At 34.0% G+C, this 24537-nt stretch overlaps 4 protein-coding genes across 4 annotated transcripts; 1 reads left to right on the forward strand and 3 right to left on the reverse strand.

The window, feature by feature from the left end:
- The first annotated feature begins 2149 nt into the window (after window positions 1-2149).
- On the forward strand, window positions 2150-2984 carry LOC100306522 (uncharacterized). Its single transcript, NM_001249315.2, has 2 exons — window positions 2150-2377; window positions 2529-2984. The coding sequence occupies exons 1-2, from the start codon at window positions 2212-2214 to the stop codon at window positions 2867-2869; spliced, it is 507 nt and encodes a 168-aa protein (NP_001236244.1). The 5' UTR covers window positions 2150-2211; the 3' UTR covers window positions 2870-2984.
- A 1869-nt stretch (window positions 2985-4853) lies between these two features.
- Window positions 4854-5342, reverse strand: LOC102661941 (classical arabinogalactan protein 4). Its single transcript, XM_006581460.3, has one exon. The coding sequence runs from the start codon at window positions 5340-5342 to the stop codon at window positions 4854-4856; it is 489 nt and encodes a 162-aa protein (XP_006581523.1).
- A 3571-nt stretch (window positions 5343-8913) lies between these two features.
- LOC100527362 (uncharacterized) lies at window positions 8914-9782 on the reverse strand. The gene has a single exon (NM_001248055.3). It carries the CDS (start codon window positions 9735-9737, stop codon window positions 9120-9122), a length of 618 nt encoding a protein of 205 aa, NP_001234984.2. The 5' UTR covers window positions 9738-9782; the 3' UTR covers window positions 8914-9119.
- A 715-nt stretch (window positions 9783-10497) lies between these two features.
- LOC100806342 (isoamylase 3, chloroplastic) lies at window positions 10498-24510 on the reverse strand. Its single transcript, XM_003527846.5, has 24 exons — window positions 24150-24510; window positions 23978-24044; window positions 23811-23879; window positions 23151-23308; window positions 22235-22328; window positions 21338-21574; window positions 21002-21106; window positions 19891-19995; window positions 19409-19543; window positions 19177-19263; window positions 18896-18947; window positions 17527-17590; window positions 16968-17067; window positions 15520-15620; window positions 14848-14899; window positions 14325-14387; window positions 13821-13910; window positions 13672-13744; window positions 13354-13433; window positions 12178-12282; window positions 12004-12102; window positions 11817-11878; window positions 11400-11508; window positions 10498-10969 (listed from the first exon to the last, which is right to left on the reverse strand). Exons 1-24 carry the CDS (start codon window positions 24245-24247, stop codon window positions 10856-10858), a joined length of 2319 nt encoding a protein of 772 aa, XP_003527894.1. The 5' UTR covers window positions 24248-24510; the 3' UTR covers window positions 10498-10855.
- Between the last annotated feature and the right edge of the window lie 27 nt (window positions 24511-24537).

Consider the following 24537-nt stretch of genomic DNA (forward strand, 5'->3'; position numbering starts at 1 on the left):
GGCATGGAGTAGGGGACCCAACAGCCCCAACCTTTGCAGCTTTATTTTACGTAATGGGCTCGTCACTAAGAGGTAAGAGCCTCCCTGTCAAAGGAGCCCATGAGACCAGGTTTCAGACTTTTTAACTATAAGTAATATACTAAATTAGTTCCTAAAATTATGAGTATAAGTCAATTTAATCCATGAAAATTAAAAATGCCATTTTAGTTTTTTAAAATTGTTAAGTGTTAATCATTTTTTTTTCTTACCATGATATTGTTGCAATGACAAAATATTCACTATCAAAAGTAATGATTAATCTTCGTTGATGGTTTATGAATACACATAAAATAGGTATTCTTCATTCAACATAATTTATTTTATACTCATGGTTAGAATTTGAGCCATGGACAATTTAGTTAAGGAATATAATTGATTACCACTCTTACCAATAATGGGTATTTTCCTATTAACATAATTTATTTCATGCTCATGACTAGAATTCAAACACTATAACTTAATTAAGAGATATAAGCATTTATCACTTATATCAATCCTTATGATAAATGTTAATCACTTAATATAATTCAAATAACCATTACTTTTCAAAGATTAAAATATTTTTATAATGTTAAGGATTAAATTAACCTTTTAAGAGAAATGATTAAGTTAACCGGTTATTATGATTCTAGTTTCTAGAGACTAATTTAACGTGCTACTCAACTTTAATTAGTCACCATGTTTGGTAAGCTGTTAAGATCAAGATTTCAGATGTCACATTCTTTCCCAAACCCCATTTTCTATCGCCAGAAAGAAACACTTCTCTCCGTTGCCACGTTCTCCATATTTTTTTCCTGCCGGTTTGCACTTTTTTACTTACCTCCAAAGCAATCTCAACAAACGAAACTTGATATTTTGCGTGACAATTGACAACACTTGAACCTTCCATTGGATGCCTAGAAGTTTTATTTCACCACCTCCCCTTTTGGTGAAAATCTGGAGCAAAAATAACACAAATTTGTAAATTGCCCCGTTCTGTTTAGCCAAATTTTGTTTTGAGATGTAAATTTATATCCCTATATTCAAATATAAACTACTCAAGAAAAAAAAATATATAAACTACTCAAAATTCTTTTTTTTTTCTGGTAAAACAAAGGATTAAGAAAAAAATAATATAAACTACTTGGTTGAGAATTCTTTTAAATATCATATTTACGGGAAAACAGCCTCAACACCAAATTAATCTCATTCTTGAAGAGATTGTTTATATATATATATATAAATAATTTAGATGTGAATTACGTCATGCGATTATTAATTATACTTTTTCTTAAATGTTTCAATCCCCTGAAAAGTAGAAGCTTTTACTTTACGTACATGTCCAATAAGAATGGCCATACCGAACAACGCAACGATATCCTCCATACAAACGTTGATGTGTAAGACTCTATAATTATTAATGGTACCTTTTTAGCATGCCCATATATATTATTACGCGTCATTCATGATTAAAAAGGATATAACGAGAAATTATAGCATGATTCCAGATGATTATGGCCTTACCTAATCTTCGTACGGCTCGTAGTCGAATGTTATTAAATTTCTATTGTAAATTGATAATACTTTATAGTATATGACGCGTTAGGAGTTGCATTGTCGTGTGCATCACAATGAGTATGTTGTAAGCAAATTCATTTTCAAATGATCTTGTTTATATAATTATGCAAGGTATTGAGGGACCCTCATCAAATATAGTTGACAAGCGTTCCTTCGAAGCATCAACACATAACCTTCCCAACTGTATATATGGTCGAAACAAATAGCTACAAAATTGGAACAATGCATTTCCAATATTGGGCAAGCAAAGGAAAATATGTATAAAATTACACAACTTAATTGGCAATCCATCATAACCGATCATGTTAAACTACTACAGATGAGTTCCTATTGGAAGGTTTTGTTAAGTCAAAGGGCATTATGATTGCAAAAGAATAATTCCACTCAACCACTATTTCATCTCATAATAACACCATCTTTTCTGGGCGTTAGGTATGAAGTGAAACTCAAGTCATCCTCATGCAAAATGCGACAAACTGGGCCTAACTTTCAACAACTCGCATCCTCTCCTTTTCGATAATATAAAGCAAACCCATCCTTTAACTTCATCTTCAGAGCCTCCTCTGTTGTGTGTTTTCCTTGTTTCCCCTATTATTATCTCGCTCTCACAAAATCATGGCATTCTCTAGTGCTTTGATTCTGTGGTCGTTGCTAGCAATCAACATGGCCCTGCCAACCCTCGCAACCGTCTACACCGTGGGAGATACTTCAGGTTGGGCAATTGGTACTGATTATAGCACTTGGACTGGCGACAAGATCTTTTCAGTGGGTGATAGTCTCGGTAAAAGAAACTTCTTGTAGTAGTAACATATAGATGCTCTCACATTAAATTTTAAATAACATGACTATGTTCAGTAAGGAGAGAAATACACACATGATTTATGATTGATATAAACTCTCATGTAGCATTTTATTTATTTGTATTGTGACAGCGTTCAACTATGGAGCTGGGCACACAGTGGATGAAGTTAAAGAGAGCGATTACAAGTCGTGCACCGCAGGGAATTCTATTAGCACAGACAGTAGTGGTGCGACCACAATTGCCCTTAAAAGTGCAGGCACTCATTACTTCATATGTTCTGTTCCTGGACATTGTTCTGGCGGTATGAAACTTGCCGTCACTGTCAAATCAGGAAAAGCCTCTGATGCCACACCCACTACTTCCACTACTACCGCCACTAAATCAAACTCGTCTTCAGCGAGTAGTGTCTCACCAATTGTTGCTATGTTCATTGTTTCCTCGATCTCTTACTATGTTTTGCGTATGCTATAAGTTTCCCCACTCAGTCAGGACAGAGGCAGTGCTTTCTTTCTTTCTTATATTATTATCACTCTGTTTTCTGGTTTGATTTATCTCTGAGTACTAATCCAGGTCACTTGTTGTCGTGTATTAATTATCTAGGAAATCTCCCATGTTTGTCTTTCATTCTTTTTTTTAATATATGCTTGTTTTTATGGTGAAGAGAAACACATGAGAAATTATAAAAAATAGGGAGTCACTTAAAAAAAATTCAAAGTAAATTTGAAGTTAACCACCCAAATTTTCTTTGCAGTATTTCACCGGTTAGATCTAGCCTGATCACACGTGCACATACCAGTTATATGCACATGGAGAAAATTTGAAAGATTCTGTTTTCTGAAAATATGCCGAATTTGAAATTGAAATTACTTAAAACTTCTTGATACAATCAAAAATTAAAGTAAGTTTAATTATTTTGAGTCTTTATAATTGTAATGAATTAAGATTTTTTAATTTAAAAAGTAAGTTTTTTACGGTAATCTTTAGAGTAAAAATAAAATGAAGAGGAAATAAATAAATAAGAAATTAAAAAGTTAACATGTTTGGTTAAGAGGTCACCCGCTATTTCTGTCGTATTTCTTTCTTGTTTTCATTCATTTATTTATATTTTTCTTAAACCAAACACTTGGTAGTCTAGAGTCAAATACTCAAATAAATAGTGCAATTTACTAAATAAACAATAAAAATAAAATTAAAGCTAAATGTCTAGAGTCCTTAATCCCTAATCTAGGTGGAAAAAATCAGGCCAGAGGCAAAATTAGATTTTTTTTTTAATTATGTAATATAAGATTAACCAAACTTAGAATAGAATGAATCCGTGAGAATCGTAAAGATACAACTACTATTAATCTGAAATTCTGAATAATTCTAAATTCAAAATGAATCCGTGAGAATCGTAAAGATACAACAAGAATGTATCGCATAACGCAAACATTGAACTCAGTTTTTTAAGAGAATTAAGCTGGATATAATTCAAAATGCATGTTACTTATAAAACTAGAGCTGAGAGAATGAAATTAATAACGGAATAAATTCCATTTTCTAATAGAACGAAGCAAAAGGATAAATAAATAAATAAAAAAACTCTTAAGTATGCATCATAGAAAGTCAGAAACACAATGAGGATGCTGTGTGTTCTAATTTTTACCCCTGCATGCTATGATCATGTCCACTAAGCAAGTGCCAAAGTGGTCCTATCGCTATAAAAAGTGCATAGAAATAAAAAGCTTAAGAGAATAAGAAAAGACTTTTTATGTTATGGCTTTTGTAGCGAAATAGAGAGGCAGATTTAATGTCGCGAAGCACATGAGTCAGTGACACGCGAAAGCCCGTTTATAGGCGTTTGCATGTGACACCTGTTAAAGACAACTCCATGCGTACTTTTTGTCCAAGTCCAACACTTTTATTAACACCACCGATTACCGAAAGAACCCAAAAAGAAGAACCCTCTCCCACCCCAAAACACGACAAAAACTTGTTCCTCCCATGAATTATGAAACTTGCTTCCTCTCTCTTTTTTCTTTTTCATAACAAGTGTATTATTTTCCCGAGCTAAAACTAAAGAGAAAAACCTCTTGTGAAACTGAAAATTGAAGGAACTGATTTTTCTATACACAAAAATCCAAAAATCGAACTCCTAATTATACATTTTAATCGAACAAACGGAATATGAAATATTAAACAGATGAAAAGATCGATAAGAAAAATCCGTAGACAAAGCGAATAATAAATAACGATGGTAATATTAATAATGGTAGTCTGAGTGTGAGAGGGAAGCGAAAGAACAAGATCTCCCAGAAGTCACTATCAACATGATCTGATCTCCCACCACTCACTCACTCACTAATGATGATAATAATAAAAACAAAATGTTTAGTGTCTTTAAACAAACTCTCGTACTCCAATATTTATACTACTAATAAACAATAATGGTAAAATAAAACCCTAACTACCGGATCTACATCATCAAAGCGGCCGCGGCGGCGAATGCAACGGCGGCGACAGATCCGGAGGCGGAGACTCTGCGGAGGTGGGCGTGGCTGCTGGGGCCAAGAGCGGTGGGGGCGTCGGCGGGTCCGTCGCTGACTACGGCGGGGCCGGAGGCGACGGGGGAGTCGGAGGGAGACACGGGGGCGGGAGGAGAGTCGGTGGGGGAGTTAGAAGGAGAGGAAGCGGTGGGGCCGGAGGAGGAGGAGGAGGAAGGGGTGGGGGACGGAGGAGAAGAGGCCGGAGCGGTCTTTGAAACGGGAGCAGGAGCGGGTGGAGGAGGGGTGGAGGTGGTGGGTGGGGGAGCGGAGGAGGTGGTTGGAGGAGAGGCTTTGGGAGCGGCAGCCTGTGGTGGCGACGGCGAGGCTTTGGGAGTTGCGGCGGGGGAAGCTGAAGGGGATTGGGCGAGAGAGGAGGTAGCGAGTAACATGAAGAAAAAGAAGAAGGATGTATTGGCCATTGTGAGAGAGAAAGGGTGGAAAGTTATGAGAAAGAAGAAGAAGAATATGAAAAGGGTAAACGGTGAAGGGGTGGTATATATATGAGTGTGGTTGGTTCGTATTGATAAGCGGCGAATGTTATTCTTTTTCTTTTCTGGATGGGTCCTGCCGAGTCAACCGCGCTAAACCAAGCGTTCTAAACAAAGTCTTAATCCTTCCTAACAAACAAACAAGATTCACTAATCACCACCTTTTTTCGTCACAACGCTTTTGCCTCATCATATCAACCAACAATAACCTAGGATTTCTTTTGGGTTTATTTTCCGGGTTAGATTCCAATCATCAATTTTTTAGGAAAGCAATTATTTCAATTAATTATTTTGATTTTTTTATTAACTGTCTAATCAGTTTTTTTGGTAGATACTGCTTAATCAGTTTAATTTAACTTATACTATCTTATTTAGTTTTAAAATCTTAATTTCAAACTTCGATAATACTATTTTAAAATTAAATCAATCAAATTTTATTGAGTAAACTATCTTTCTATGTTTTTTTTTAAAAAAAAAAGTTCCAATTTAATTCTAAATATGTAAAGTTATATTTACAAAAAAAAATATTATAAACTAAGGAGTGCAAGCCTCGCCCTAAAACCCAAAATTTCAAGTGGGTTAACACCCTAAATCCTAGAGGTCAACAACAGCCCATCAATTAATATTGTTATTAAATAAAAGAAAGTCAAAAGAGTAACTACAAAAGTACGGAAGACATGCACCAAACCCATGAAAAAAAAAACTATATGAATCTTAACTTGGAAAACCTATCATGTTCCTGTTGAATTCTACTACAATAAAAGAGGGATGGTATCCCACCAACAGAATCGAAAAAAAAAATAAGCCCAAAATACCATTTTGATCTCCTTTGGTGCAAGTCATATTTGTAAGAACTCATCTTGATGTCAATTGTAGACATTGAAGTTCATATTCTTTTTTTCTTTTTCATTTGATGTTACTGTAAATCATGATAAGGGAACCAACTTTTAGTTACCTTTAGATATCACATTGGCTCTGTTTTGGCAACAGCTTGGCAGTACCTGCATTTATGAAGCAAATATTGTTGTGTATTTGTGCTTCAAATGGAATACTAAATTACCAATATATAGACCTCGTGCAGTTTCAGAATTCACAGACGAAAGACATGTGCAACATTTATATTTACGGGACATTAGATTATTGACTGTATTAAGTGAGGGAGGTGTAGATTCACATTTGTGAACTTTTGACACAATACTCTCGGTCTCAATGTTGAGAACTTTATATTAATTGACTTTCGTTTAACAGCTTCATAAGTGCAACAATTACTTTAATAGGCTTTTTTTTTTTTTTTACAGAACTTTAATTGGCTTCTATCAAGCTGAAAGCGCACCTTTTATATACAATGATGGATTATAAAGATTTCTTTGATCTTATATGCAAAAGTTATTTGAGAAAACAAAGTGGTAATTAAATAATTCTTATATAATATAAATATTTTATTAAATTTGAGATAATTGTACCTTTTTTTTCTTCAACTATAAATTCACTTTTTCCCCTTTAATTTAATGTAACACTACTCAAAATATTTTATATTAACTCTACCAAGTCTTCAAAATATATTTAGGTTAATTAAGTTAAAAGTAACAAGTGACATTAAAATAGTCATAAAATATATAAACACGAGGATGGATATTTGTTTTTTTTTATTTTATATAAAAACAAGTAGATAATTTTACACTTAATTCACGGGGATAGTTTAAAATGGAAATTAATATAAAATGTAACACATGAGAATGAACATTTTTTTATAAAATAAATAGATAATTTTACACTATAATTGACAGAGATATTTTTTTACTATATATATATATATATATATCTGTGTGTAAATTTATTAAAATGGATACTATATATAAATTATAACACATGGGATGAATTTTTTTTACTATATATATGCAAATTTATTCAAATAAAAAATATAACATACAAGGATAATTTTTTTATGAAAACAAGTACATAAATTTACACTTAAACTACGATGATAGAATTTTTTTACTATATATATATATATATATATATATATATATATATATATATATATATTATAATATCAATTATATATAAAATATAATACATGAGAATGAATTTTTTTTACTATGAAAAGCAAGTTGATATATTTTATACTTTTAATTGATTTTAAAATGTGCATTTATACGAATGCTACTGTGTGGGCTCACTGAAATGATCATGCTACTAAAGTTACAGGAACATATGCAATTAGAATACTCATGTTAAATTTGGACATTAATTCAATTGCTCTTGATTGTAACTATTGCAATTTCATATATGTTAAACATTACATCTCTTAACAAAATTTGGTTAATGCAACTTCATTTACAATCTTCCACAAATTATTAATTATTTTATAATTTCTTTACTGTCCATGCATCTATTAGCTTGATCAACATGTTTGGATGTGTTTTTGGTTCACATCAACTTTTATATCATGGAGTTGCTGCTACTCATTTTTGATGCCATTAGACTCCACTGTTATCATATACAGTAACTGATATTTTGAAGATCAAATTGTGTCTTTTTGAAAATATTGTACTATGGATATTAAATTCAATATATTCATTCATTATTTAGCTCCTTTACAACATGCAAAATAGTCGGCACCACCCGTGAGTACCCCACGGGACCGTACTAGTAAAATAATATAAAGTAGAGAAGTCTTAATATGGAAGCTGCTATCCCTTCAATATTTGTTCAGGCGGTGCAGTAGGTTTCTCTATTGTCGATGGGTCCATTCTTAATATTTCAACAGTAAAACTTTCACGGCTTGATTTAATATCTTAACAATGTACATCAAACTGTTCTTATTCTACACAATGCCGTTATTTTTTTTTAAAGACATGGAACCAATTGAGCTACAAGCTCATTGGCCTTATTTACATTTTTATTTCAAGTTCAATTTCTCAGATTGCGCGGAGTTAGTGTGCGTTTTGTTCATTTTTCAGGAAATTATGAGGTGTCCTGTTAGTGAGGGTCTGAGGGAGTTAGTTAGCTGGGCTAAGATTTATCTAGTCATTTGGAATGCGTTGCACTCTTGAATATTTTCAACTTTCAATTTGCAGGATCTAAGTAGTAGAAATTAAGTATATTTTCAATTTTCGGCGTGTACAGGATCTTCCTCGAAGCCATGTTCTGCATGGACATTCCATAGAGGTGCTAGTTGATTCCTTAAAAAACTCAATAATCTCTTCCACAATCTTAGCACTGTGAAACAAAAAAATAACAGCCCACGTGAAAGTCTTCTGGTCACACTAACCTGGCAAGATCCGGTTTCTAAATGACTAAATCAGAAGATAAAGATTTTGAAAAAGGAACCTATGATTAGAGAAATGCTAGCAGCATTCTTCACCTGCCACCCTAGCAATGATAACATACTAACACCAAAATCTCAAATTCATTTGCATCAATTTGCAATAAGAAAAAATAGAACACATGATTCACATCTTGTTTCCACCTTCCATCTCCTGCAACCACGCTCAAAATCGAAACAGAATTATAACTTTTATTCCAAAAGTTCATCTTAGTATTCTCAAATTGCATAATTAAAAGCAGAACAGTACATTCTGCACCTGCCCCCCTCCTCCCTTGCAACAATAAATATTAATAATTGATACATAGCAAAAATCTCAGCCCAAAACCAAACAAATAGTAACAAGTTAAGTACATATTTATACCGATCCCAAATCCTATCTAAGTGCACAAGATGACTCGTGTGAGAGCAAGAGAGAAGCAAGCCATAGAGAAGAAGAACAAAGAAACAAGGTCCCTGGAGGACCATTTCCGAACCTCTTTGTTCTCCACCCTCAAACTCTTGGCCCTCCTCAATGCATCAACCTCCTTCAACAAATCAAATTCCAACCCTTTCTTCTTCAACTCCTCCACGCACCTCCCCAGCAACCCTTTGTCCTCCTTCTCCCGCTGCAGCATCTTCTCCACGTGGGCCTCCACGTCGCTCTTGTACCGCAAGGCCCATATGAGGCCCAGCGAGAACAACAGAGAGCAGAGTGATGGGACCCATGATCTATGACAAGATGAAGATGATGAGGAGTTGAAGAGGAGCATGAGGGTTGTGGAGTGGAAGAGGAAGAAGAAGATGTAGAGTGTGGTGATCTCTTTGCGGGTTGAATCTATTTGGGTCTCTTTTAACGCTATGCGGTTGTTGATGAGTTCTTCTTCTTTGAGCCACTGCTTCAGGAGGAGCTTGTGGGTGGGGGTTTCCGCGATTTGGTGGAGTGGGTGCATCTGCTTCCACTCCATGATCGATGATCGAATTGAGTTGTGTTGTTGTTCTTCGGTGTTGTTGGCCATTCGGAGCGTTGCAGAGAGAGAGAGAGAGCGAGAAGGGTTGGATTCAGGGTCTGAGAGAGGAATAGTTGTATATAACGGTATGTTTTTTTTGAATTTGTGCAACCAACGGTCGAATTTCGTGAATTCCCAGAAATGCCACTCTACAGTTTTATAAATCTACAATGGTTCCATTATTCTAATATTTAATAAAACGAGACAGAGATGACTTGAAACTTACCATCGACATTTTTTTTTCTTTTCATATTTTTAGTTAAAAGGAAATTTTTATATTTATTTATAATTTATAAATTAAGCTAATATTAGATAATTAATCTAACTTTGAAATAAACGGATTAACTTCTTTTTCTGCCATCAAAGGGTATTATTGTTACTGAACAACTAAGCAACTTCATTTTTTAAATGTCTTTAACATTTTTTTTTGATAGATTTGTCGTCTAATTAAATTATAGCAATATAAATAAATTCTTTACATAAGAAACCAACGTGTCATACACATTTTAACTAATCCTCAATTTCTTATCCACAACTAATAAGGTAAAGAACCCTCATTTTATACTGTTACTATAAAAAATAAATACTCTTAAAACTTTGAAATTTTTTCTATTGAGTACATCAAGACAACCAATGAAAAAAGAAGAAAGCATTTATCTAGTATTAGATTTTACCATTAATTAATTATGGAATTTTGTTGTCATGTTAAAAGAAGAATAAATATATTGATTCAATTTACTCAAAAGAATTAAATTTAGACGATTCAATATAAATTAATAACATTTATTCCAGTCAAGCCAAATTTACAAAGTAAACAATACCATTTGAATATACATAGATAATGGCATTTATTACACTCAGATCAAATTTACAATATATGTATAGATAAAGTGGTGATGATTAACCAAATTCATAAGACCGGTCTCAAGTACCTTGTAACCCAACTCCATGCCATGCTCCATTCTGGAAACGATAAGATTTTAGATTTTTCCTCTTCCGCTTTTGTTCCCCTTGACCTAGCTGAACTACACTTCCCATGCAGATGCAGTTATCTTTTGTTTTGTATATATGCATATACGTCTTCTAGTGCTTTTCTCTTTTTCGTTTTTATACAACAGCTTCTGCAATCAAAACTTCGCCTCAAGAAGAATGGAGGAGTATGGAGCTATATTGTACGTGTTTCCTACGTTAGGGACACCATCAAGGACAAAGTCATCCGGTGATTTGAGATTAGTGTCCACCTGCATACGCGTCCAGCATTCTTAATTTTAAGAGTTTTTAAATACTTGAGTGACTATGTAGCATAGTTTTTAAAAAACTTTAAGAACTACTTATATAATTTCATTAGTTTAAAGATTATTTAGGAAAAAGGGTGATACTTCAAGAACCAAATTTATGGTTTATTCTCATGTAAAAAACAAAATACTTTTTCTTTGTTTGATATACAAGGTATCCCTTTGGATGTAAAGCTAATCCCCTTCGGACATGAAATACTATGGTTAGACCCTACTCCCAAACGGTGCCCAAACCTTTGTCTTCCCATGGGAACCAAGTTTGCTCCTCAACTCTTAATGGGTATAAATAGTGCTCTATGTCTAAGCATTGTAATTATGTATGCAAGTTGAAAGAAGTTATTTTTGGAAATGCCCCGAGCGAAAAGGAAAAACTTACCACACGAAACCAGTTTCTCTTTTTTGGAGGTGCCGGCAGCAGAACTTTGACAAAGTAATCGTGAGCATTAAATGCCAAATAGATATCTCCCCCGCTCTTGTCATGAAGCCTGCGTGCACATGCACAAACACAAGCACAAAGGGGAAAGCAAGTCAGTCTCAGTTAACTCCGATAATGAGCAATAAATATTCACTAATAAGAATGTTTTAAAAGCAGAGGAAAAAAAATCAAGAAAAACTCCGTTTTTCCATCGTATTAAGCATTGCACATTATGCATAAATTATATTCCAAGACCAAGATGATATCCCCATGTAGTGATTAGGTTCTTGAGGAGCCCCGTTGTGTGAAAGAATTACTGAAAATACAATATGGCTTTTCTATCTCAATTCTCAAATAAACATATGCATATATTCTTACGTGAATGCAAGAAATTTGCTGTCATGATTGTCCCAATTGTCTTCATGCCATGTTATGTCGTTCTGCAAAGTAAAAACTGTTGCATAAGCATAAATGGCAGTGTATCTGTGTATGTCTGTTTTAATAAAAATATAGCGATGTTTACCATATTATATTATTTATTAAAATGTGAAGCAAAAAATATTACCTTGCTGAGAAAACTTTCATGATTGAATACTTCATGTGCATGCCTGTACTTTATCATGTTTGAGAAAAACCGGAAGTGATCACTCTTCCGTGCATCCAACTATTTAGCAGAAAGATAATGCATTAAGAAATAGTCTCTAGTAGGAAGCGGTCAAAAGGGATGTTACAAACTTGCCTGATCCCACAAAAAATTATTAATGGCAGTATCATGCCCATAACTATTGTTATTTCCATTGCGAGTATGGCCATATTCATCCCCCATTAGCATCATTGGTGTACCCTGGTCATTCATTACAAAATTTAAAATCATTATGGTTTCAGTGATAGCATAGCACAAAAAAAATGAAAATCATATATTTGTGCTTCAAGTTTTCTTTAAAAAGGAAAATTAATCGAGAAAACGGAGTAATACAGTATAAACATCTAAACTGTGTGTATAGTTATATTAAAAATGCTAATATGCAAATACTCCCCAATCAAGTTTGACCCTTGCACATAGCCGTGGTTTTAACTTTAAATTTGTCAATTATGGCACTTTCAATATATAGCCAGTAGCAACTACCAACCATTAAGGGAGCGTTTGGTACAAGAAGTTTTTTTAGTTTCCAAGGAATCTGAAGTTGGGATACTTTGTTTCCAATGTTTGGTTTACTTTTTAAAAAATAACATTCCCAGGAAACAATGTTTCCCAATAATGCCTTTTAGCTATGTTTTCCATTAAAATTGTTCTCATGGAGGAGGTGGAATTCTAACTTTCCCCAGTTAATTTTATTTGAGGTGCTAGGAACACACTCCTTCAAACACACTCTCACTCGTTAGTTAAAAAATCCATTGAAAAACACAAAATCAGGAGAGAGATTCATTAAATAGGATATGGGACCCACAAAAGTTTGTGATTTCCCATAAATTTCAACCAATATGAGGGAGTGCATTCAAAAGAGTATATTTCTAGCATTTCTCATTTTATTTTATTGCGGTAAAAATACTACGTTACCCTTTTTTAGATCATTTAATAAAGCAAATGACTAAAGTTTTTGGTAAAAATACCACTTACTCTTTCATTCCCAAGAAACTCATAAATATTGACCAACCAAGAAACTCAAATATTCCTTTGTCATCGGTTGAAACTTGAAATTTTCAACACCTTAATTGCCAAATTGAAACCATATGGGGTTATTTGTTAAAGAGCCAAAGTTGAAGATAATTTGCATATTAACCCAAAATAATGCTGCAAAGACAAATTAGCCAAAATTCGATAAATGCAACCAGGAAAAGACAGGGTTTGGATTCCAAACACAATTTTCTGTTAACAAACAAATGAAGCATGCCAAAATGTAATCCAAGTATGTACCTGAGATATCATTAATGCCAAATGGAAGTTTTTCATTTGCCGTGATCGCAAAGCTCTTACACTAGCATCATCAGTTTCCCCTGACAAACAAATAGAGATAATTAACAGTTTTCAGTAAAAGGAAAATAAATGTCAATCTCTTCCTAACAAAGAAACATTGGTAAAGGTCATAATTGTATTTGTAGCTGGTTACTTTTGTAAGTTAAACATAGATATAACGATGTAAGGTCCACATTCCCAAAAAAAGCAAATCCACATTGCTAAACAAGCATAGCTAAACTGTAGACAGCAAATAAAGCATTGCAATTTGGAAATTACCTTCCAAACCACAATTCCAACTAAAATTATCATTGCTTCCGTCATTTCCACCTTCCCCATTGGCTTCATTGTGCTACAAAACCAAGAACCAAGAAAGATACTAGGTTTTGATGAACAATAAATTCAAGAAAAGAATTAAGAAGAGCTACCTTGAAATTGTATGAAACAAGATCACGCAAGGTGAATCCGTCATGTGCAATAACAAAGTTAATACCATGATATGGCCTACGATTGTTCACCTGTAAGACAAACAAATGAAGGAAGGAGGCAATCATTATAGGATTATTTATATAGCAGAGTATAGCAATTCATGAAATTAAGGTAAAAATCAGATACAATATATCTTAGATCAATAATTTCAATACATTAACTTGATACAACATAAAAACGGCATGAATGATAAGATGTGAGAAAACTCAACCTTTATATTTATATATGTATGCTTGATGTGAACGATAAAATGCTGTGACTTGAGAATAATTTACAGTAGTTTAATCTAATATTCTACCACCAAAAGTTCAATTTCATACTTTTTAGACCATAAAGCCATTCTCAGGCCTCTTAGTTCACAGCTTACGCTTTGGGAGAATTGGTCTTCAACACGATATCAAACACATAAAGTCAACAAACATACAAATCTATAAGCAGCTTACACTGTAAAGATCAGAAGACCCAGCTACACGAGTTGCAAAGCTCCCCTTCACACCAGAATCACCCTAGGACATGTTTTTAAAGGAAACAACAAAGAAGGAAAAAATCAAATAAGTCAAAGATCAAATCATAGCATATCACAAAGCCCGTCAGTTATTCCATCTGAATTTCTTACTTCCCAAACAACATAATTTTGATCAGAGACAGTTTATTTCTACTTCCTTTTACTAGCCTGTCAGCTACCTTTTTAAAAGGAAACAACAAAGAAGGAAAAAAATCAAAATTAGTCACAAATCAAATCATAGCATATTACATGGCCTGTCAGTTTTTCTAGCTGAATTTCTTACTCCCCAAACATAATATTGATAGGAAACAGTTGATTAATGATTTCTATTTCCTTTTTCTAGATGCCAGCAACCTTATGCAAATTATAGTACCTAACAAACCAAAAGAGAGGTCAGACAATCTGGATCAAATGATCAATTTAAGTTATGTATCTTGTTACTATTAGTCTCTTAGAATTACCTTAATAAATTTCCGTACATCATCACGATATTTCCCATTCCATTCAGCCCACCTACATCAAACACAAACCATTAATGAAGAAAACAGGCTTTCAATTTTAAAAATAGATTAACTTCTCCACGGAAGAACTAATTTCCAGTACTTGTGCGGAGATAATTCCCTTGAAATCATCTTATCGGCATTAAAAATAAAATCATATCGGTGCAGTTCAGATGTTGACCATTGGCAAAAACATAGATCACATTCCATTGGAGTGACCATTCCATGCAGAGGAGCTAAAAACAATGCCACAACCTTAAGTAATTTAATGACAGAATTATAGTAACTTTTGTGATGATTTTTATGTTATACAATTTGTGGTGCGCTTTCATACATAATCACTGCAAAGTTGCCAGTGATGAAGGTCGCAACCACAAAAAAAAAATAATTACAAATATCATGATAGCAAGCCACTGAATAAAAAAATTAAACTAGTAACCTATACACTATCAAAATCACAAAGATCATGAAGCCTGCATTGGTGAAATTGTTTGCTTTTGACCAGGCTGAAGGCTAGTCAACATGACCAACTGGTCACCAAGGTGCAACTTTACTGCTACGCTAGGGTTCAATATTATTCATAAAATAAATATTCACTAAAAAAATAAGAAACATTAACAACAAAAATATTACCGATCCCAATTAGGAAAACTCCCAACAAGATAGAGACCTCCACAATCCCAAGGCTCTGCAATAATTTTACATCTTGATAATACTGCATCTTTAGCAATAGCCTGCAAAAGAACATAAAAATTAGTTGACTAAAACATTAAAATTTATAAATTCTCAATTTTCTAGATGAGGGAGAAAACTACTACTCATTGTTGTCTTCAAATCTATAAATTGTAGGTGTGTTTAAAACTAATCAACTTAGATAAAACCAAATCAACCAAAAGTGATCAAAAACCGAATAAACTCAAATTCAGGTTCTAATTGACTCTAAATTTTCATTGAGTTGCTTAGCTCCTTTTGGCTTGCAATTTCTAACTAGGATAGCCTTGAATTTCCATCTGATGCGAAGGTCTTCAAGGTTTGGAGGGTTATAAGAAGAAAATGTGCCCTGAAATTCTGCACTTTTAGCCGATTAATGTTTCTGAAAGGAGCAAAAAGCCAGATTTTTCATTTAGCATTTTCTTCCTGTATCACTTTTGTATGACAGGCTTGTTTTCAAATCCTTTAATTGGTTTCAGGCTTTCAGCTCATGTGTAATTGAAATCAGTTTCTTTCTCTATTTTGCATAGGGGGAAATTTGCCCTTCTGTGTGCCAATTTGGCCAAACAATTCCTTTCACAACTTTATATAATTTTACTTGCTGCCTGTTTGATCAAATTTTCATCTTAATGCCACCACTATTTATCCATCTGTTTAGCTAACACTCTGTGTGCTTCCACCACCCCAATCCCAGTACCATTGTGAATAGGTAAAGCTGCAAATTTGCAGATACTTAAGTTGCTCAAGCTCTCCCTGTAACGAATGCTTGGAATGTTATTAACAACCTGTGATAAAATTTGGACTCTCATTTATTTATTTAGACTACTGAAAGCTGTAGGAACTCTAGATGTCTTAAGCCCACTAAACTAGAGACTTAAATTGACTGTTTATAGTTTGGATTTGTTCAGTCCAACACAATATACAGGTCTAGTTTTATTAACATCCTATGATAAAATTTCGATTCTCATTTATTTATTTCTTTAAACTACTAAAAGCTGTACGGACTTTTCTTTATATGTCCAAAACCTATTAAACCAGAGGCTTAAATCGAGTGCTTTCAGTTTGGATTTGTTCAGTTTGACACAATATATAGGTCTAGTTCTACTAGCCCCAAAGTAAAACTAATTTCATCAGTCCAGAGCTAAAAGTCATGGACACTAATAGAGTAAGTGCAACGAAAATCTAAAATGTCTAGAAATTTTAGAGTGTTGCATTATGTCTGACATGAATGTCCAACTCATGTCTGGCAGTAGTTTCGGATTGTTTGTGATCTCAAATGGCTGAACTAAACTAACTGACAAGCACAATAAGTGTCCTAGAAAATAACAACTGAACTCATTAAATATAGCTTGTGCATATTAATTATTTACCCTAATAAGTGGGGGTGCATTGAGGGGGGAGCCATCAATTCCTCGACACAGGACACTTGCAAGATCAAATCGAAATCCATCCACATGGTATTCGGTGACCCTACAATAAAGTAAAAATATTATTAAAATAACAATAGTGCTTCAATAATTAGGAACTTAAAAGAAAATGATGACTTAGTTAGTTTATAAATGTTAATACTTCCAATGCTAAAAGATGATTCCTTTCATTTCAAAAAATTAATAGCAATGGTCATACATTACCAAACCCTCATGCAGATTGCAAACAAGCCAGCATTTATTGATTACTGAATATAAAAGAATCACAGAAAAAGGGGGAGAACATACAGAAATCTAGATAATATGGAGAGCTTCATGAACATGTATCAGTTTAAGAAACCAGAAAACTATAAATTATGGTATATTAATTCTATGAGATACAAATGAACAAGGAGAAGCTGGTATTCAATGAATTCAATTTTTTATGAAATAAATCGAGATATATCAAGGCATATACAAATTCAGAATCATAAAATTAACATTTTATATAAGTAGTCCATACCAGTGTCTTAGGCTGTCAAGAATTAGCTCCATGACCACAGGATGATTACAATTCAATGTATTTCCTGCGGATAAACATTCACTCCCAGTGAGAAGACTTTAAATATTGATAATTTGATATCTCTTAATTTTCAAAATAGTCACAGATATGAAGTTTTGCATATTAAATGTTCTCACTTCTCAGAGACAAAAAAGCACAGCTCCACATAATGAGCAGCTACTGTGTGTTGTGAAAATTAAGAAATAGTTTGCAAGTTGTTCATGAAAATTAAGAGTACCCTTGTGTTGCACAAGGTTCCATTGAAAGGTAACAAGGAAACACATACTACATAGCTTCAGGTCTCTTGACTCTCAGTGGAAGTGAAGATACATCCTGACACTTTGAACATTAACAAAAGTAGTCCAACAATTTGGTGAAATTGTCGTTCGTTTCATGTTGATTTCTTTCCATTACAAATGTGGATTCTGGAGTTTGGCGACATGCATGCTTAGCAGGCTTGGCCAGACATGCCTAGCTTTGGGTTTAACACACTTCAGTCCAAGCCAAACATTGGGCCTAGACCATTTTATAGCAAGCGTAGGCTTGACATAGGCTAACCCAAAAGCCTAACCCATTACTATATTTACACAACTTTGTAAATATTTATGATCTCTGTTCTCTTCATTTTTTCTTAGCCTTTGTTCCTCGTGTCAATTTTCTCACAACATAGTTATTTCTGTAAGAGTAGACACAATAAAAATGTGAGTACTAGGGTTTAGGATGAAAACACCCTTGTCTAAAAAAAAAATAATTACTTTGAAATGCATTAGTTCTTTTGCTCTGTTTTTTCTTTTAAAAAAAGTCCTCAGTTGCAATTCGCACCAAATTTCTTCAAATTTTCCCTTGTACATAAAGTGCAATTTGTAAGGGTTTATTCCTGGACTATTCACAGCCTTAGTCCCAAGCCTGACCCTTAGCAAGGGCCTGAAGAAAACTTGGATTTAGGTAACTTGGACTGGAACCAGCCTCATGGACAACATACATGCTATCTATTACAGCTGTCTGGCTATTCATGTGCTTTTGTTGTTCCTACTGGCAACTATTTTTGTTGCCTACTTGTCCATGTTACACCAATGTACAATATCATATGAATGGTGCTTGTTTTGTTTGCAAAAAAAGTTCTTTAAATTTATGGTTGGCTGATTTTCTACCCAGAGGGAGAGCAAGTGTCATCACATGTATATACAGTATCATTAATATAGAAAACCCACAAAATTAAACAAATATGTTCAATAGTATAACTTAACGATAGGTGAATGCAGTTGTAAATTTATAAGAATAAAGCTGCAAGGATAGAATCTCAATGGTTAGACCCAAAATATCAAATTACCACAGCCAGAGAAGTTCAGCAATTGCCCATTATTGTCCAGCATGTAATAAACCTGTAGAAATGAAGAAAGTTTTCGTAAAGAAAAAGCAACTCATTTTTCAACATTCTATATAACTAACATCACAGAAAAAATTGTTAGTGGATAGATGAACCCAAAGCTAAATATAGTGTTTCCAAAATTCCAATGACAGGTGAACAACTTGAGAGAGAAACTCACTAGGAATTTTTTTTAATTGTTGTAGAATCGTGATATGAGAGAAAGTTGGCATTATTGAAATTACCTTATTATCTATGCCACGAAATGAAGTAGTGTAAGGAAAGGCATCATCAGCCTCATTAGTATGATTGTAGACAACATCCAAAATAACCTGCATATGGATAAGATTTATGGAAAGAACCAAGAGGTATATAAATAAGACTTTAGATAATATAAAATAAGACAGAACCAGGAAATTATAATGTAAAGCATACTTCCACTCCAAAGTTACACTAGGGAAATATTAACATTACTACCTCTATACCAGCAGAATGTAAGGATTTAACCATTTGCTTGAACTCTCGGGAAGCATTAACTGATCCTCCACCAGCACTAGCATAGCGACTCATAGGAGCAAAGAAATTTATTGTCGAATAACCCCATGTATTAATCTTGGAAAAAAAAATACAACCATCAGTGTCATATAATGCCACTTAGTAAACTAAAGTTATATATACTCTGATCTCTTCAATTCAATCATCAAAGAAAAATACATATCACAACTGTACTTGGTGTTTTAAGATTTGCACATTAACTCTGAAAACAAAATTCCTTGTTGTGCTTCCCATATGTATTCAGTTATCATGCACTAAGTTTCTTCAGAGTTCATGTGTAAACAGCAAGACAGAACCCCTTTACTTTTATTTATTTATTTATTGGGGAATACACAGTACATAAGGAAGAGCTTCAATAAGAAACCTTGACACAAAAAACAAAGCATAATACTTTTCTAGTTTACCATGTGATCTCTGGGATTTGGACGCCTCTGGAATTCTAACTCATCAAACTCAAAGACAGGCAGCAACTCTACTGCATTGATACCAAGCTCTAGAAGGTGTGGAATCTAATAGGCAAGCAACAAAATAAGTTTAAATAAAGACAATAAATAGTAAGTATGAAGCAGATAGTAATAAATAAACAGCTATATTTCATAAAATTGAAGACGGTGTGTAGCCACTAAAGAATTGCATACAACCTCCTTTTCTGTGATACCAAATGGTAACATAATTTTGTGTATCTAACAAGATTGCTGCAAGAATATCATTTCCAAGTAACTAACAAGAACATACAAAGCTTCTTTTAAACATATGGCAGTAACACAGTATCTAAGAACTACTACATTTATGAACTTTGCATTTACCATAGAACAAATTGAACACAAAAATAACATGTGCCACCCAACAGACTGAAATTTGCTAGCTGTGACTATGAGTCTCATCACAATTCTGAGCGCAACATGAAGAAAATGACTTTTTCTCATCTTCTATAGAAGGTTTAAAACCACTCTAGGATCCCAGCCATTTTTAACATGCATATATTTCGCATACACAGTGTATTAAAATTTGTTGTGTCAATGTCATGTATTGTTATGAGATATCAAAGAAAGATTCGATAAGCCCAATATAACTCTCTTTGGAAAATCTATCCTGTTCCTATCCTTCAGATTTGAGAGCTATATATCCCTGCCAAAGCACGATTCCAGAGACTGAAACTTCCTTACTAACTGAAACTCATCGAAATCAGTTCCCTTCTAGTGGTGGGGGAAGGAGATACCTTCCATTACTTTTGTAAAAAGTCAATATGTTATTCCATCAAGGGTTTGAAACTGCTACAGAACTTCAACAGTACATTAGGAAATTAGCATCATTCCGATATTCAAATGCCCATCCTTGTCAATATAACATCTTTTTCTCATTTGCCTATATTTTAATGGTTGAACTGCTGTTGGACTCAAAGGAAAACTTTCTTCAATCCATTTCATAAACACAAGGAAATGTAACTTTTAGAAATTTGTACTCATGAATCAAAGTGATGCATCATATTTGTCTTAATCATAACACAAACATTACCTTTTCAATCATACCGAGGTAGCTGCCACGAATGTTGCTATCCAAACCACTAGATTCATCACTTGTAAATGCACGGACATTCATCTCATATATAACAAGATCTTTCTGTATTAGCAGCCACAAAAATGATGAAAATGGAAGAGCATACATTAGACTTCATTCAGCCAGAAACATATTCTCAGTCAAATGAAGACTAGACATCAGGTGTAATAGCATACAAAGCAAAGGCAGGATCTAGCCATAGACATAACACAAATCAGCTTGTAAGAAGCCTTGATCTAGGAAAAATATCGTAATAAATATCACTTATAACAGCCAATTGTGCAGGAAAAATACCTCAGAAATATTTGGAAGCTTGTAATTTTCTCCCCAGTCAAAAGGCAAGCTGTCAAAATCATATGTGCCAAGAAACTTAGACAACTTCATGCTAATATCCCCGAAATATCTTCGACCTTCAACTAGTTTCGCATAAGGATCGACAAGCACAATGCTGCTATCAAATCGATGCCCCTTACCCCAGTCTCGAGGTCCATCTATGCGATATCCATACAGAACATTGCTTCGTGGAAGATCCTACACATTGAAAATTGAAGAAAAAAAAATACTTAAAAGCTACTACTAAGACCGTGTTTAGATAAGCTATTCTAGGGGGGGAGGGAGAGCTTCTTTTAGTTGATTTCTGATAGAACTGGGTCTTGACAGAGAAGAAAATGAAGAAAGTAGATGAAGTGATAGAAATGTGTATTATCTTCAGTGCCAGTGTACAACTCTTTGGTAATAGAGCTGGAGATAAATTACAGTAGTACTAGGGGTATTCAGGAGACCCTGACCTCTCCCTACTCTAAGAGTCCAATCCTTTCCAAGAGACAAGATAAATCTCTCTCAACCCATCTTCTTATTTATAGGCAACATGCTTTATTTCTTAAATTTCTAGAAGCTTTTGAAAAAGAAAAGTTATTCTCCCACCCCCAAAAAATAAAAGAAACACGAACTAACTAGTCTGCTCAATGAGATATTTCTGACACATGATTAACAAGCTGGAAGATATTGCATAGATGTAAGCAAGTTTTACGCTCAAATACTCAGAAAAATGTTATTTATTTAAACAATTTGGAAAGCTACTCAGGTTATTGTGCAGGTGTTGTATTTTAAAGCTGATACAGACCCTATAACAACAATTTCAACTGAAAGACCAAGGCAAGGCCAAAGTCTAGGCAATCTAATAGAAGATACCTCAATACATATGTGCCAAATGTCCCCAGTTTTGTTCAAATCAGGATCCAAAACCATTTCTATCATGCCACCATCCAATGCGTCAATGCTTCCCCTAAAATACATTATAACAAAATAAGTGTGCAAAACAAAAAGGAAACCGATATTTTTTTATGGTTATATTGACTTAAAAAAACTAGAATCAAAGCATAATGTTTAATGGCTGGATTATTCCGGCAATATTGCAGTCAAGAACATATGATTCTTATCAAGACATATAGTCAAGCCACAGAAGAGAACTCCAATTAATTGTAGCTATATTGGATGCAAAAGATATATTGGTCTTAAAAATGACCAGAAGGTATGATGTATGAAGACTGAAGTATGCATTACAACGTATGGAACATTAGAAAAATGTAGCAGTCTGCAGCCTCTTCAAAATTTCATCTGGACCTTGAATGACAGAGAAAATCCTGCAAATTTTGACTTACACAACATGGGGGGGATAAAGCTTTAATTTGACTGAGAACAAGAAAGATTGAATTGTAGGCCATTTTGTTAATCATACTAAATAAAAGCCTAAGTTAATAAGTGAGGGCCAATTAATGGTTATTGTAAATATATAACCTTAATGCCCCTAAACCAAAGCTACAATAAAAACTGATAATGTAATTACACAGTTACACTTTCCTAGCATGAATAATATCCTAAGTTTTTTAGTATTTATTTAAGTTGCACCAGTGCCATGAGGCCCTGCCAAAAGAAATCCAATTAATATAACAATGTTAGAAACTAAAGACTCATGGCAATAATGCTTACATGTGGCTAAAATCAAATTAAACAAAATACATCTTTCAAATATATACATCTTTTAATTCCATGAAATATTTTAAAGTTTGAACTAATATAATATTGCATAAAGAATATCTAAATTTACCTCTCAGGAAGGACTAAACAAAGTGTGACAGCAGTTGCATTTTGTGAAAAAATAGCAAAATTGATGCCACTGTCAACTTCTGATACCCCCAATGGAAATGACTGGCCTGGAAAAGCTTTCCATGATGGTCTGCTCTCTATCACCTTGGAGGATTCTTCCTGGAATTGCAAACAATAAGACATTACAAGATGGATAGGTTAAAGTATTTGATAGATTGATACTCTTCAACAGCAGATATGGGATGGGGCACTTAATGTAGTTGAAGAGCAATAGGTGTAAAGATAAGCAAGAATATTGCAGCACATAGTTATGTCAAAAAAGTCGATGAAAATTTGCAGCAAGATTGAAAGATAATGACATTCAATTGCATCGATTTCATCCCACTATTTGCTTTTAAGATTAAATTTTGAACTTTAAAGGTCATTCTAGAAGTAATGAGACTAACATCAAAATTCAAAAAGGTTTCATATCCGTGAACCTTGCTCTTTTTTTATATCACAGATGTACATTAAATTTTGAGTTGCATTACCAATTCCAGTCATTCTACAATCATGCTCTCTGTTATTGTGAGAACCACAGTTTTTTTTTTTTTTTTGGATAATAGAACCAGAGTTTTCATCTTAAGGCCAGTGACGCACATAACATAAATGACATAAATACCTCGAGAACACCTTCTTGAGCACGACCACCATAAGCAGTAGTTGCCCTATGCTTGGCACGATCCATTGTCTAAACTATGCCAAAATTTTCAATCAAATTTTACAATAGCTATGAGAAACCACTCGAAGTACTTGAATAGTTGAATGCATTTTGATTACGTTATGTACCTCGCTAAAAACACCATGTTCATTGTTCGATTGTCTTCCCGATGCTTGCTTCATAAACCTCAACGACCTAATAATAAAACCAAATGTAAATTCTAGAAACCACTTGCGTTTGCTAATAACCTAATATGCTTGCGAATTACAACCAGTGGATGCAAATTTGGAAGTGAAGTACCTCACGTCACGGACGGACGAATTTCCGGCAAACGAGCAACGGCCGGCGTTGTTTCCGCCGGAAAAAATCGGAGCGAAGAGTGTGAACTGATGGAGCATTGTGAAAGCAAAGGATATGCAAGATTGGAGTGTTGAGGTGATGATGTGAACGAATGAGATTGAGCTTATTTTTAATAGAGAAGCATGGAAGCAAGCAATGCGAAATTCATGGCTGACACGTGAATGCTAATTTGGGAATAGAGACGAGAACGTGGCAGTGGATTCTCTCTGTCACTCATCAATGTAATCATATCTCACGGGAATACTTTGTTGCTATTAGTGATACCGGGGACAGGTGATGGATTGAGGAAAAAAATGTCATTAATGGAATTATTGGTAAAGTCATGATA

This window comes from Glycine max, chromosome 6 (genome assembly GCF_000004515.6).
Source record: "Glycine max cultivar Williams 82 chromosome 6, Glycine_max_v4.0, whole genome shotgun sequence".
Taxonomy (NCBI): Eukaryota; Viridiplantae; Streptophyta; class Magnoliopsida; order Fabales; family Fabaceae; genus Glycine; species Glycine max.

What these genes read in the sequence shown, in the direction of transcription:
- LOC100306522 (NM_001249315.2), top strand. Translation starts at nt 2,212, where the DNA reads ATGGCATTCTCTAGTGCTTTGATTCTGTGGTCGTTGCTAGCAATCAAC. An exon ending in TTCAGTGGGTGATAGTCTCG is followed by an intron (nt 2,378 to 2,528) that starts GTAAAAGAAACT and finishes GTATTGTGACAG; the next exon opens with CGTTCAACTATGGAGCTGGG.
- LOC102661941 (XM_006581460.3), bottom strand. Translation starts at nt 5,342, where the DNA reads ATGGCCAATACATCCTTCTTCTTTTTCTTCATGTTACTCGCTACCTCC.
- LOC100527362 (NM_001248055.3), bottom strand. Translation starts at nt 9,737, where the DNA reads ATGGCCAACAACACCGAAGAACAACAACACAACTCAATTCGATCATCG.
- LOC100806342 (XM_003527846.5), bottom strand. Translation starts at nt 24,247, where the DNA reads ATGCTCCATCAGTTCACACTCTTCGCTCCGATTTTTTCCGGCGGAAAC. An exon ending in ATGTACGGAAATTTATTAAG is followed by an intron (nt 14,388 to 14,847) that starts GTAATTCTAAGA and finishes AACATGTCCTAG; the next exon opens with GGTGATTCTGGTGTGAAGGG. An exon ending in AGCAAATTTCTTGCATTCAC is followed by an intron (nt 11,509 to 11,816) that starts GTAAGAATATAT and finishes ATGTGCACGCAG; the next exon opens with GCTTCATGACAAGAGCGGGG.